The 14,313-nt window shown below is 37.0% G+C and overlaps 1 protein-coding gene across 2 annotated transcripts in view; it reads right to left on the minus strand.

Annotated features, from left to right (window-relative positions):
* The window catches only part of Cltc (clathrin, heavy chain (Hc)), a 65,670-nt gene that overhangs the window by 1,862 nt on the left and 49,495 nt on the right, over positions 1-14,313 (minus strand). The window contains exons 18-32 of one of the 2 annotated variants that reach the window (XM_005393983.2): positions 12,143-12,265; positions 10,706-10,851; positions 10,296-10,479; positions 9,916-10,108; positions 9,311-9,468; positions 8,874-9,038; positions 8,642-8,749; positions 8,390-8,557; positions 8,108-8,257; positions 7,886-8,017; positions 7,663-7,773; positions 6,203-6,373; positions 5,479-5,700; positions 4,001-4,021; positions 164-239 (exon numbers count right to left, since the gene is read on the minus strand). In XM_005393983.2, coding sequence (XP_005394040.1) covers positions 164-239; positions 4,001-4,021; positions 5,479-5,700; positions 6,203-6,373; positions 7,663-7,773; positions 7,886-8,017; positions 8,108-8,257; positions 8,390-8,557; positions 8,642-8,749; positions 8,874-9,038; positions 9,311-9,468; positions 9,916-10,108; positions 10,296-10,479; positions 10,706-10,851; positions 12,143-12,265 — 2,128 coding nt within the window. The remainder of the gene's footprint in view (positions 1-163; positions 240-4,000; positions 4,022-5,478; positions 5,701-6,202; positions 6,374-7,662; positions 7,774-7,885; positions 8,018-8,107; positions 8,258-8,389; positions 8,558-8,641; positions 8,750-8,873; positions 9,039-9,310; positions 9,469-9,915; positions 10,109-10,295; positions 10,480-10,705; positions 10,852-12,142; positions 12,266-14,313) is intronic. The other variant, XM_005393984.2, reaches the window with a different exon arrangement.

Below are 14,313 nucleotides of genomic sequence, written 5' to 3' on the forward strand. Positions count from 1 at the left end.
TACAGACTCAAAAGAATTGTTTGCCTAGTTTTCTGAGGTTAAAAAGAAAAAGATTGGCCAGGGATATAGCTCAGTGGCACAAGTACCTGCCTGGCAAGCACAAGGTCCTGGGTTCAATTCATAGTACAAAAAAAAAAAAAAAAAAAGCCAAAGAAAAGATTACCATAAACAATGGGCTGTGTCTCTGTAGCTTGTTCTTCTTCTTTTCTCAGTGATTCTGAGGCATCTAATTTATCCACCTAGAGAAAAATATGTTATGTTAATTAGTACCTCGAAAGTATAATAAACCTAGTTTTATGGCAGAAAGTGGAAAAGCCTTAGTATGTTAAATTCTGTCAAAACAAAACAGACTAGAATGAACATTCTCAGGCCCCCTCAAATTCAATGGCAAAGTTCATACTTCAGTCAAGGTGGTTTTCAGCACTGTCATTATAAACCCTCAGGAAGGAGGGATTTATAAATGCCATAAAAGCTCACGCCAGGCTAAAAACTGGGCATGCTAGGATGCAGCCTGAGGAAGGGAGAAAACAAAAAGGAACCACTTTTTCAAATGAAGTTTACACCTTACCGAAGGCAATAATGAATTCATGAAAAGGCAAGACTTCCCTCCCCAAAGGAAATGGTATTCAAAAAGTGAAATGTGTCTCATGACAGACAAGTTCTTGTGCAGAATAAGCTATTTTATGCCACCTATGCACAGCTTCTGCTGGTACTGTTTGCAGGTACAGACTGGAGCTTAAGATTCAAGCGGCTCCATATTTGGTCTTTTTTGTAGAAAGTCAGGCTGCATATTTTAATGCTATATGGATCTATTTTCTAAGTAACTAGGATACTGTAATTTGCCCCAATTTCTTTAAAAATTTATTTTGCTCTTAATCAAGCCCAAGTAAATGGCTATTACATGCTAACTACACTAAATCAAATTGGATAGTACTAGAAAACATAATTTTATAAAGGAGTTCAAGTGGATTAGTGAAAGACGGGAGTTAGAAACCTAGACCCTTCTAGTAACTAGTGCCTGGCACAGCACGGCACTGGCTGTCAAATGTCTTTCTCTATATGAGAAGGCTGAATGAAATGATCTGCGAACTTCCTTTGAGGACTAACAATTTAGCTCTGTGATTCTGTGAAGAATTAAAGTAACACTAGGATCCTGGGGTTATGTATTCTTTGGCACCATGTAACTTCCACTGCCTTTTACACTACGCTACATTTGTCTCCTAAACTGCATTTAAAAGTTGGTATCTCAACCAAAGCCTTACGATCTACCATTATACTCGTAAGTAAAATTAAATTTCAGACCTCAAAATGTCCTATCACTAGTGGTTTTCCAGCTCATAAGTGTGCTTGCCAGATGAGCTTTGGGGCCAGAGTGCAGGGAAGAACCTTTTATGAATGTTCACTGCCAAGTTCTTCAAAAAGGCAAATAGTGAAAAAAATCACAAAAGACATGCAAGACTTCAGTGGAAAAGTTGTAAAAAGTCAGTTGTTTAAATGTTAAGGCAGAATCCTGGTTCTATTACAAACTATTAAGATAGTTTCTTTTAGCCTTAACATAGGCCGTTAAGGCCACTATAAGGTTTTATACCTTTTTTTTTTTTTGAGACAGGGTCTCATGTAGTTCAGGCTGGCCTTCAACTCACTATGTAGCCCATGCTGGCCTTAAACTCATGGCAATCCTCTTGCCTCAGCCTCCCACGGGCTGGGATGACAGTCATGAGCCATCATGCCCATCTGTTTATCCTTACTTTAATTATTTCATGTTAAACACAGTATAGATTGAGTCCATCTTAATTTGCCAGGGAATTGAGAAATACGAGAAAGGTACACTTATGTAGACTGTAGATGCCATCGCAGAAATATGGTTTGGGTATTCTACCTAGGAAGATGCGTTTGCTTCTGTACACCACTGAGCCTGTTTGATAGTCTACCTGGTCATCCTACAAATTACTCTGATAGACACTACCATGGAGCACAAGTACCATATAAATTATCTACTGTTTGGCATCCGAACTTCAACAAAAGTTACTTAGCTATAGAATTTAAAGCACAGTTCTGTGCTATCAATGATCAGATGGAGTTTTGAAAACCCAACTGGTATCCAAAAGAAATCATACAGAGAAACACATGGATGCCCATACATTAGTAACTTCTAAGAAAATGAAGAAAAATTAACCAACCAAAAATCTACCACTACATAATATATTTTCATATTTCAAGGAAAAAAATCTAAAATGAACAAACACACATTTAAAACTTAATGTCTAAGTCAAATGCTGAACACACAAGTCCTACAGAGAAATACAAGACTTAGAAGAGCTAACAGTATCACAATGCCTAGGCATAGACATAGGCAGGTTGGACAAAGGGAAAAAACAAAAACCCTGAAGAAATAACATCAAGTTAGGCAAAAAGTTTTGATTTTTCTATATAAGGGGACAGCCTCTGGCCTAGGAATATCCCAATTTTTGCCTCCCTTAACCCAATTTAGATTGCTCGAAGAAGAAAGACAAGACTTCTATGAACACAAGCTTTTGTTAAGAGCTGTAACAAAAGTTTCTGATCCTTGGATTTAAGAAGAAAAAATTACAAGTAAGCATATTTCTGAATTCAGTTCCATCTGTACTACTGAAAATTCACTAAAATGTAAAAGGCTTTTCCACAAAGACTGCAATATGCTGCAGAGGAAAAGTTAACATGCAGTCAAGTTATTTTGGTGTATGTGTGCATGAAAAAAAGGCAAAAGTACTGAAGCAAGAAGTGAGATTGGAAGATGACTGGTGCTATACAGGCTCTCAAGAAACACACAGCCCACAGCAATGCTATAAGAGTTTCAAAGTAGTATGATGTAATTGCAATGACTTGTACATGCTTGATTTAAAACAACGCATAACACTGCAGTTCAATTACCTGTTTTTCACACACACGCTTTCTAACTGCCTTGCTTACTAGCTGCTGAAGGGTCTCACACACAATGCATTTTACTCAGGTTTGCCCTAAGTTCCAGTGGTGACTCCAGTTTGGTTCAACATAATCCCCAAGGCACTGCCCCCCCCAAGTTATTTTAAATTTGTTTCAACTCTCCTTTACCTTCCCACCCTTTTTTTTTTTAAACAACAATTTGACAACAGATAAGTCTCATTTACATTGGGATGGTGACCAGCCAATGAAAGAAACAGCAACCAAAAGGTGCCTAAATTTGGCTTTCTTGGACAAGGCAACTAATCAGAAAGAGTAAATTTTAAGTAGTTTTAGAGGTGTGCCTTATTACACAGAAAGCAGAAGTTAATGTTGCTTTGTTATAAATGGAAATAATCCACGTTGCTCAGCAACAATTACAATAAACTTGACTCTTGCGATTAAAAGGTTTGATTCCTCTTTAAAATGGACTAGCACCATAAGAACTGGACACCTGGAGAAACATGAGGAAAGTCTCTTCGGAAGCAGCTAGTATCTCTTGTATCTACTTTCAGCAAAAAATTAGTAAGAATCAAGAGATCAGAAACTGGATCACAGTCCTTCAATACAAAAAGAAAAAAAAAAACCAAAAGCCTTTTAGGGCATGTATATACATATATAAATTCAAAACTGTCAGGCAAGCTCACAAAACAAAACCAGAGGCTGTTTTAATTTATTTAAAATATTATTAAGGAAGTCCTACTATGGGCCAGATACCCTGACAGGGAAATTTCCTGATTGTTTGGCATTAATATGGAAACTCACCATGCTTAGTTTTTAATAATATATTTAAGAGAGACTGTGAACCAACTACTGATTAGCCTCCTGCCCTTCCTAAAGCCTATTAGCCGATTAGTAGCAAACACTAATGTCCTACAGTTCTATTATAGTTATGTTTCAAGGGACTTGCAGAGGCTTGAGTGAAAATTTATTGGAGGGGAAAAAGCAGCAGCAGCAGTGTAGAAAAGGAAGGAAAAAAAATCATGCAAATTCCTTAGACTTAGTCCTCCAGACTTAAAGATGGAAAAGAATCAACTTTCACCTTTTCCTTAATTGCATCAACCTGCAAAGGAATTCAGAAGGTGCAGCTTAGAAAAAAAAATCAAATTCCATATTGAGCATAAAAAGGTAGAATCAGCAACAAAGGTTTAGGGGAGAAACTAACCACTAAAAAAGTATAAGAGAAGTGAAAATAAAGGGCATACTGAAAGCAAAATTTAGAATCTTTCTTAACCTCAAAGCTTACTGCAGAAGAATTTATGCTAGTCAGTGAAAGAAAGCGGCTTAATTGCTATTAAAATTTACAGCACTTAGGTTAACAGCAGCTTAGAGCCAGGTGTATCAAAAGCTGACAATATGCATGAGTATTTTCATCTATAACTATTATTAAGGCAGTTGTCTGTACTCTTACATTGAACTCTACATATAAAGTATTAATTACTTAAAAAATTAAAACAAACACAATGGTATCTGTTAGATGATATCTTAAGGAGAAATCCTCTACACTGGGGGTTGTTAGTAGTGTTTTTTACCCTTTATTCAGGCATTCTAAGATCAGATGTGAACCTCTATGCTAAACACATTTTGCTTTGCCAAAACTGATCCTTTAGAATCATTTAAAAATTTTCTATGAGAAAACTACCATTGAGGATAGGACGAGTAAAAAATATTCAAACATCAAAAAGGGAGACAGTAGTGAATTTTTTAAGGTGATTATACTACTAGCTTCTCTAAGGCATTTTTAGGAAACATGATTGTTAACATCCTACAATTTATTACCTTTTCTGTGGTACTGGGAATTGAACTCAGAGCCTTGCACATCTAGGCAAGCACTCTACCAGTAAGCTACACCCCCAGGCTTTTAAATTTTGACATGGTATTGAACTTGTCATCCTCTTGCCACTGCCTGAGTAGTTGGCATTACAAGCATGTGCCCCCCAGCCCAGGTAGGATATTTTTAATAGACGTTCAAGTAATAAAATGCTATGAAGAGTAACAGGATGTTAATATACTTGTAGCTTCCCTATGGAAAAGACATAAAGTCAGGAACCACACAAATAAAGGACTCTACAGTACATATGAGTTATTGGAATTAATTTTAATATGCTTTTACAAAATTTTTATCAAATATTAAAGCAAAATACAGAACACTGTGCACCCTAAGAAATACACTGAGGGTAAACTTCTGATAGATTTTGAGTTCCCTACCCAATTAATGTCATTTGTCAGTTATTAAAAAATATTCCATAAATGCAATTTTTATTTTCTGAGACAGGGTCTTGCTATGTAGTTCAAGGTAGCCTAGAACTCATTATGTAGCCCAGGCTGGCCTCAAACTCACAGCAATCCTCCTGCCTCAGCCTCCTGAGTGCTGGGATTATAGGCGTGTGCCACCACGCCCGGCGAAAGAAGAAAATTTTATGATCAACTAAATAACTTACTTCTAGAGAAAATATATTTAAAAAAATAAACCTGCAGGGAGAATTTTACATATCCTTAAGTTAATTCTGAATACTTTACCTTGGTCAAATATTCCTTCATGACCTGGATGAAATAGGGCATTGCAAAATCCATGATGTTGTGCCTCCATGCAGTTTCCAAGACAACATCTGGCCTTAAGAGATCGTAACAAGTGAAGAGACATGCTCCAAAGCACTCTCTTTTTTCTTCCTGCAAAAACCACTGCAGGAGTTCTTCAGCCAACTCAGTATCTTTTGATTCAGAGGCATACTGCATTGCGTCCTATTCAAAAGAAACAGTGAAGTTCAAACATTGAACCCCAACATGCTGAACTAGTAAACCAAGTTATACAAAGGAAACTAAAAAACTTACTGAGTTTGCAAGGGGAAATAGAAAACTCCAAAATATATAATTTAAAATTTGGAAAGAAAAAGAATATGGGCTAACTAAAGGCTTAAACAAAACAAAACAAATCAATCAAACAAACAAACAATACACATCCTGGGCTGGGGATATAGCTCAGCAGCACAGCACCTGCCTGGCAAGTGCAAGGTCCTGAGTTCGATTCCCAGTACCACCCCCCACCCCCAAAATCAACATACACACAATCCAGGAAGGTTTGCCTTAACATTAAGACAGCCCCAACCCCAAATTCCACTGACTTATTAATCAGTGTCACCTCCAACCAGTGCATAAAATCAATTATCATAGTTACAAAACTAGTAATATACCATTTTGAGGTTGGTTTAACAGCCCAACCCCACCAACCACCAACTTTATCGACCTTGTAAAGGCTGTCTTTCTTGCACAGCTCTACACTCTGCTTCCAGCGATTGTTGCCTTTGAAGAGATAAGCAGCAATTCTTCTGAACTCAATGAGTTCATGTTTTTCCAAACGTTGAGCAAGTGAAATATTGTCAAAGTTGTCATAAGCATCTATCGATGTTCGCAGAGCCTTAAAAACAAAAGGCATCCACATGTCAAATCACTGTTTTAATTTTTGTCATGGTTTCTACTACTTTATCACAGAGCCCATCAGATGGTAACAGGTAATGACAAAAACCAAACATACACACAAACAAAACCCAGCAATGACGGCTTACCTTCAAGCATCAAACTGCAAAGCTTAATAATCTGTGATCAGGTTGTTTCTTCATGTAAGTTTTTTTCCTCTGTGGTACTGGAGGATTGAAATGGGGGCTTCACATTGATCTACATCTCTAGCCCTTTAAAAATTATTTTTGAGGTGGAGAACAGAGTCTCACTAAGTTGCCCAGGTTGGCCTACAATTTGTGAGTGTCTTGCCTTTGACTCCTGGATAACTGGAACTACAGATGTGTACCATCATGCCTGATTTTAATCTGATTTTATAATAGGGCTTGGAGTATAGTTCAATGGCAGAGCACTTGCCTAGCATGCGTGAGTCCTGGGGTTTGAACCCTAGCACCAGAACATAGAGGGATTGTCTGTCTTTATAGCAATAGTGTCCTCAAAAGAAAAGTGCCATATAATTCTTCTACAATTTTGTCCAGGGTTTCCAGTATCAAGACTAACCAGAATGTTTATCAAACTACCAACTGACAGCACCACCAGCAGGCTGTCGTGCATGCTAGGCTCTAGCAATGAGTTACACCCCAGCCTTTTAAATTTTGAGACCAGGTGTAGCTGAGTTGCCCAGGCTGACCTTAAATTTGAACAGTAAAAACCTATGTTCTATAGAAACAACTCATATAACTCCACATAACACTCAGCTTCACAGATCAGCGAGAGCTTTGAGCTTAGAGTCATGCTGACAGTAAGAGAAACTTAAAAAGCAATTCTCATTTAAACTTTACCTAATTCTATAAAAAAACCTTTCACAAGAGAAAATTAGAAGACAAATACTAATAAGATAAACACAATGAACAGTTAAATATAGTTAAAACCCAGTAACATTTACAGACTAGTTAACAGATCAAAGATTTTTTAACTGTAATCTAGATGTTACAGATAAAGCAGCTGTATCTTTTTTTTTTCCTAAAGAAGTATCTTACATAAGATGTACCTAAGTAGAATTCTGAAAAGTCAGCACTTATTTAGTGAGCTAAGCTTTATCAATCGTGAAAACCTTATATGCTAGGAAAGGAGTTATCTACTATTTGCAATCCTAAAGAACAATGGATAATTTTAGCGCAAACCATACCAATTTTACAACCTACCAAAACCTGAGTTTTGAGAGTATGTTCAAGAGTCAAAAGGTTTTACCTGATAATCTTCCTCTGTAATAAAAAGGTTGTTCAGTGATTCATTCACAGATTTGTTGTTGTGATTCTGAACTGAACGCAAATATGGTTTGACCAGTGGCAGTTGTTTAACCTTTAAAATAAACAATTTATTATAAACATCGCACATTGTTTAAGTTCTAGAAACAACAGTATCCAAATATGCCTTAATTCAACACTATGAAAGTTTGGTTTAAAATTAGTACCTTGCTGAAATAATTGACTGCACGAGTGTGATCCAATCGTGGAGACAGCACCATCAACAGATCATTTAACAACAGAGGCTTGAATTCTAAGTAGAACTGTATTGCTCTGTAGTATAGTTCCACGTTGGCAACCTAGAATGGGAACATTGATGCATAAGTCAGAGTTCTCTCCTAATGAGCATTTCTCTTCCAAAGTTTTTATCTTCTGAAGAAGTTACCCACCTTAGTAATGATGTCTTTAAACTGCCCTTCTTTCCATGCATCAGTTGGATGATTCATCATGGTAATTATGGCATTATCATACTCTTCATACTTGTCATACAAAAACACTAGTTCTGCCCAAAGATGAGCTTGTTCTGCAGCTCTTAGCACCTGCACAAGAAAGGTTTCATTGCTTCACATTCAGGCCTGTAAGTCTAGGTAACAGTCTAATGTGGGGGGAAAAAGTATTTTCAAGTATTCGTTTTTGCTATCCAACTGTCTCAAATAATAAGGGGTAATTACCTTAGGAATATTCACTCTGGACCAGAAAAGCTCCAGGTGCTCCCTCATTTTCTGTGGTTTAAATTTAGAATACAGGATAGCTAATTCAGTAAACATCCCCATGTGAGCTCGCTCAAGTCCCAGTGCTGCTTCCAACATGGTTATCAGTTCTTCAAAATAACCACGATCCTAAAGAAGAGAAATGTGCAATTAAAGACTAGAATTGTGGGAAAAGGTCTCAGTTCATACAAAAGTTATGCCCATGCTTATTACCTGATAGTAGTTGATAAGTTCCTCTAATTCATCCGCATGTACTACAATATGAAGTCCACACATCTGAGCAAGACGGAACTCTTTCCCATCTACACAGGCAAAGCAGACCTAGAATAAACATTTCCATTTTGTGAACTCAAATATAAAAATGGCTAGTTAGCTCAATTAATCAATATAAAGAACATTTTCAAATCGAATCTTCATTCTTCATCTGATCCTGTGTTGAGATTACCTCTTTCCATGTTCGAGTACTATTAGCTTTCCTAGCTCCATCAACAGCTGCCTGGTATTCACCCAGATGAACCAGGGTAGATGCCAAGCGCCCAAAATTAGAAACATTGTTGTACAACAACTTAGCAGCATCATACATTTTTTCATCATAACAACGGTCACCAACCTGTGGGGGAAGAAGAGAAAGAATCCATTTTCACTTAGCCTTGGTCAGATTTCTGTCACTGTGACAAAATACCTGCACTACACGAACAGAGATATGGTTTGTTTCAGCTTACTCATCTTTCCAAATTTACATCTTAATACAAGAAACTATTTATTTCCCTGCCAAGATTTTTCCAAGGAATTCTTTAGTTATGATGCATTGATTCTACTGAGCTAATAAAGTTGCTCAACTAATTTTTACATTGTTTTAAAAACACTGAACAGGAAACCCACTTGTTGGATATGAGCATTATTTGGCCCATTGATGAATTCTTCTAACTCTGCAAGGCGGTTTGTTTTAGCCAGTGCAAATATCAATTCTGTCTCCACATAGGATTCTCGAGCCTTCTTTCGGGCCATCTGCAAGTACTTCACCAGTTCTTCCCAGTTTCCTAAGTACAGAGAAAAAAGTTAAGTCCACACAAAACATCCTACTTTACCTTTCAACCAAGTACATAAGAACTGCTACGGATTCCCTTTTAGGGAAACATTACAAAGAATGACAAACGTAAACAGGGCAGCGTATCTAAGACTGCAAAGTCTACTGTGCTTCCTTCTGTATTATCACTGATCAAATGAATGGCTGAATCTGCTTTTTCCCTTAAAGTTAAAAAATTAGAGCTCTATCAGGATTTTTGTAAGAATTCAAAACAGAAAGTTAATCTTTCTCACAGACTTTATGAACTTACAAAATGCAGTGTGTCTTTGCAACAAGATGGAGAGCCAATTTCCTAAGTACCCAAGCAATACTGAATGGTGGTACCATTCAAAATTGATACCTTAAGGTTTAGCCTCATCATTTTCTGAGGTCTCAAACACATAAAGGTAAGAAGTCCTACCGCTGGTATTGGCAGCCTGAACAACCTCCATATAGGATGAGGGATCATCTGCTTTGATGTAAGAATCAATAGCTTCTTTCACCATTCCTTTCTGCAACTGGGCTTTGGCTAGTTGACTCCATACTGCAGGTTCATTGCAGCGTTCAGCAAATTCATATGCCCGATCCAAATTTCCAATATGTTCAATCAAGACCTAGGCAGCCATTTTGGAAACACAGTTATAGTAACATGGATCTTACCCAAAGCAATTAAATTTAAGCTGTTGGCATCTTACTGCTCTTCTATTCCCACAGTGATCCATTCCCACTCCCATAGGATAATGTATACTTTCAACCAACAGAAGCCTACAGCAACTTGATTCATGTAATCTAAACATTTACCTGCACTGCTGAAGTGTTGACATCAAATTTCCGGAAAATAGCAAATGCTTCTTCAAACAGCTCATTGCTAATAGCAATATTGGCAATATCTGGGGCATCGTAATTATCTAGGCGGTTAATATATTCCATAACACGTGTGCGGTCGGCTTTAATTGCAGTGAGGATGAGAAGGTTTTGCAGGTTCCTTCAGGAAACAAAAAAGACATTTAACTGTAGTATTTCAAAAGCTGGCCAGTGATAGGTGGCTGGAGAGGGGCTTTTCTCTCAGGATGTAAGTAAAAGGGAGAAAGCATTAAGAGGGTGAGAATGGGTACACTTTTCTGTAATTTCTGTTTTTTGTTCCATCCCCAAACTGTAAGGCCACAAGGAAAGACAAGAAAAATGGCCAATGGACCCACGTGATGGCGTACCTGTGCTCGCTGAACACAGAGTTGTCAAGGACGATTTTCTCCAGCAGTTCAATGAGTTCATTAGGAAGGTCTGCGGTCATAAAAGCCTTAACAGTTACTGACACTTCTTCAGGGTCCTGAGTCTCAGATAAGGCTGTTTGTACAACCTAAAGAAGATACACAGGGAAAATCACAGTGGTTCTTAAAGACATTATCCAGGAAGAATAAGGTGTCTTCTCACTAGAGAACTTCAAATAGGCAGAAAAGAGCAAAGGAGCAGAAATAATTAAATCTGACATTCAAAGGTCTTTCTACAAAAATCTACACGAATGCACGCTATCTGTAAATTCTATTCTGTTGAAATCAACTTAATTATAGAACGTCTTTCCCCTAGTTTAAAATATTATCCACACTACCACCACTATCATATTAATGCTTAGGTCTAATTCAACTACCGACTTCCTTGATTTCTGGCTGATTTGCACAGCACTCATTGCAATGAGTATTTTTTCCAGAAAGCTTTGTGTGTAACTTCGGAATGTTCCTTAAAAATGCTATGTAGAAAAGGAAGAAAAAGTAGTTTTCAGTCTATTATCTTTCAAAATGTTGTATTCATACATCTAGAGAACTTAGAAAACAATGTAATAACCCTCAATATACAAGGCTTTAAAACCATGCTTTCAATTTTATATACATATAGAAACATTTTATTTGCAATTCCTATGCTTACTAGTGAAATTTAACATCACATGGGCGTTTATCAATCATTTGCTGATTTATCATTGTCTTGAATATTTTCAAAAAATTTAGGTACATCTCAGGATGTACTTAAATTAATAATTTGTTAATTGTTTTAATTAACATTAAATTTGCTGTTTTCTTTTTAAATTTTACACAATATTTTAAATAATTTTATGCATGAAATAAAGTCTGTGTACACTGACCCATTGGAAAACAAAAGTGCACCATCTCAGCCACCGCCTGAACAATGTGTGGTTGTCTGGCATCACCATGACTCGTGATTCTGAATCAGTATACTACCGGACTATATGTAATACAGATATGTATAATATATATGTAGTATAATACATACACCACAGCATTAGTAATTGCTTTCTCACTCTGCTGTTTTAACTCCAATGAACTGAGTTAATTAAATGTTTCTGGAAATTTTATTTAGCATATATAACATGTTTATACACGTTTTCATAGTTTATATATACAGTATAATTTATAATTTTCCCTTTGTTGCTTCCTCACAGTTAAGTATAATCCACTGAGTATATTTATTTATTTATTTAATTTTATTTCAGGCAGCGGTACAGGAATTGAACTCATGACCTTGCACTTGCCAGGCAGGCACTGTGCCACTGGGCTATATCCCTTGCCCAATTGAGTATATTTATGTATATAGTGAGGAAAAAGATTTTATTCATAGTTAAAACTTGCCAAAGTTACCTGATCAATTAAGGGTCTCCTATAAGGATTGCTTTCCAGTAGCACACTGCCCCACAATTCTGGATCCTTTCGGCGTACCAAATAGCGGGAAAGACTTTTAAAGAGGGAATTCTCATTGCAAACCTAAATGAGATAAGAAATATTAATTTCAATGTAAGGACTTTCCACTGAGTGATTTTAAATTATTTCCAATAATTTAGCCCTGTTTATTGTTCATAGAAATTCTACTACTTTGACAAATAATGTCGATTTGATCACACTCAAATTTTTCCTACTGAAGTCAAAGCAACAGAAAGAGAGCTGGGCATGGTGGTGCACACCAGTAATCCTAGCACTCGGAAGGCTGAGCCAAGAAGATCACCGCGAGTTTGAGGCCCACCTGGGCTACACAGTGAGTTCAAGGCCTCTCCAAACTACATGGCAAGACCTTATCTCAAAAAACTAAAAAGAACCTCTAAAACCAAAAAACTAACAGAAACAAGAATTACAATCTCTGAAGGCTTTTACATACCATCCTGAGGTTGGCTCTATCTATGGAAGTTATCTTCCACTCTATAACTATCTGTTCATGTACTGATACTATTTTAAATTACAGAGGCTTTATAACATGCTCTAATACTGAGTAAGGGTAGTCCACCTTCAGGGCGTTCTCAGTGTTTCATTAGCTGTTCTCATGTGCATATTCTTCCATGAAAACAGTGGTTCCTCTGTTTACCAACTCATTTATCTCCATGATTCTGGTCACAAACCGAACTGGATGAGAACCGAATCAAATTTCCCCATAAGGTCAACATTGAAGTTATCCACTGAATTTGCTTCGATGCTCATCCAACTCAATTGTGACTACAATCACGGCAAGAATCCAGTTTGTGAACCGAGGTATGGCTGTACATGTGCATGTGTACATAAATATATGAACTCATGTATATACACAGATGATTATTATATATTTCATAGCTCACAGATGGAAAAGAGTCCAGATTTTAGAAGATCAGGGTGTCTTGGAGAAATGGCCAACTGCAAGGCTAGGAAATGTACAAAGTGAGCTTGGTGGTAGGAGAATGGGGAAAAAAAAAAGAACCAAGAGATATCATGTACAGAAATAAATTCCCTATGATGAATGTGATCATTATGTACACCTAAAATGTACTAATAAACTTAATTTTTTAAAAAGTGAGCTTGGTGTTATTAGATGTCAGAAAATAAAGATGTGCTCAAAAAATGATTGGCTCATGACACAAAGACATGGGAGTGAGATTAAAGAAGTTCCCATCAGCCAAAGCAGGGACAATGAGTATCAATGTGACTAACGATGAATAAATTCACTGACTCAAACAAGAATCTGAGTGCGTGAATATGAGTGTTGACTGATAAACATGAAGCCTGCTGAAGCTGGAAAAGTATTCATTTTGCAATCAACACACTAAAAATGTGTTTAACAAAAACCAAACAGATGCTAAATTGGAAGAAGGCAACAACAGGATATTTACATGGTTTAAAACATCTATTCACATATCTGCCTGATATTAAAATAGCATTGAATGGAGAAATAGCGTAACTTTATAACTGATGTCAAACAGACATCATATGCTTCTAGAGCAAACAGACTGAGAAACACAAGACGTCACTTAATATTCTGCATGGAAATGTATAATCTAACAGTATAATCAGGAGGAACCATCAAAGAAAACCAAAATGAAAAGAAAAAAAAAAAGACTTGACATTTATATGAAATATACAGGATACGCAAATCCACAGAAACTAAGCATGGCTGTGAGGGGCCATGTGGTAGGGGGAGGGGGAGGAGGAAAACAGTTCAGTGAACACAGGATCTCAATTCTGAATGATGGAAACTTCGAACTGGGCAAAAGAATGATACAACATTGTGAATGTAGCTGGGTGTGGTGTCACACGCCTGTAGTTCCAGCACTTGGGAGCCTGAGGCAGGAGGATTGCTGCAAGTTTGCTTGCAAGCCTGAGGCCAACTTGAGGTACATAATGAGACTGTCTCAAAAAATAGAGCAGCACCCAACACTGTGAATGTAGTAGTAACTACTAACTGTTCACTTTAAAATGACAAATTTTATGTGTATAAAAAAAAGCTACAAATAAAAAAAGCTGTATTTTTTTACAAAGATCTCCATGTCATACAAGACCAAATACTGGGGGGG

Source organism: Chinchilla lanigera, unplaced genomic scaffold (genome assembly GCF_000276665.1).
Source record: "Chinchilla lanigera isolate Chin_1 unplaced genomic scaffold, ChiLan1.0 scaffold00050, whole genome shotgun sequence".
NCBI lineage: Eukaryota > Metazoa > Chordata > Mammalia > Rodentia > Chinchillidae > Chinchilla > Chinchilla lanigera.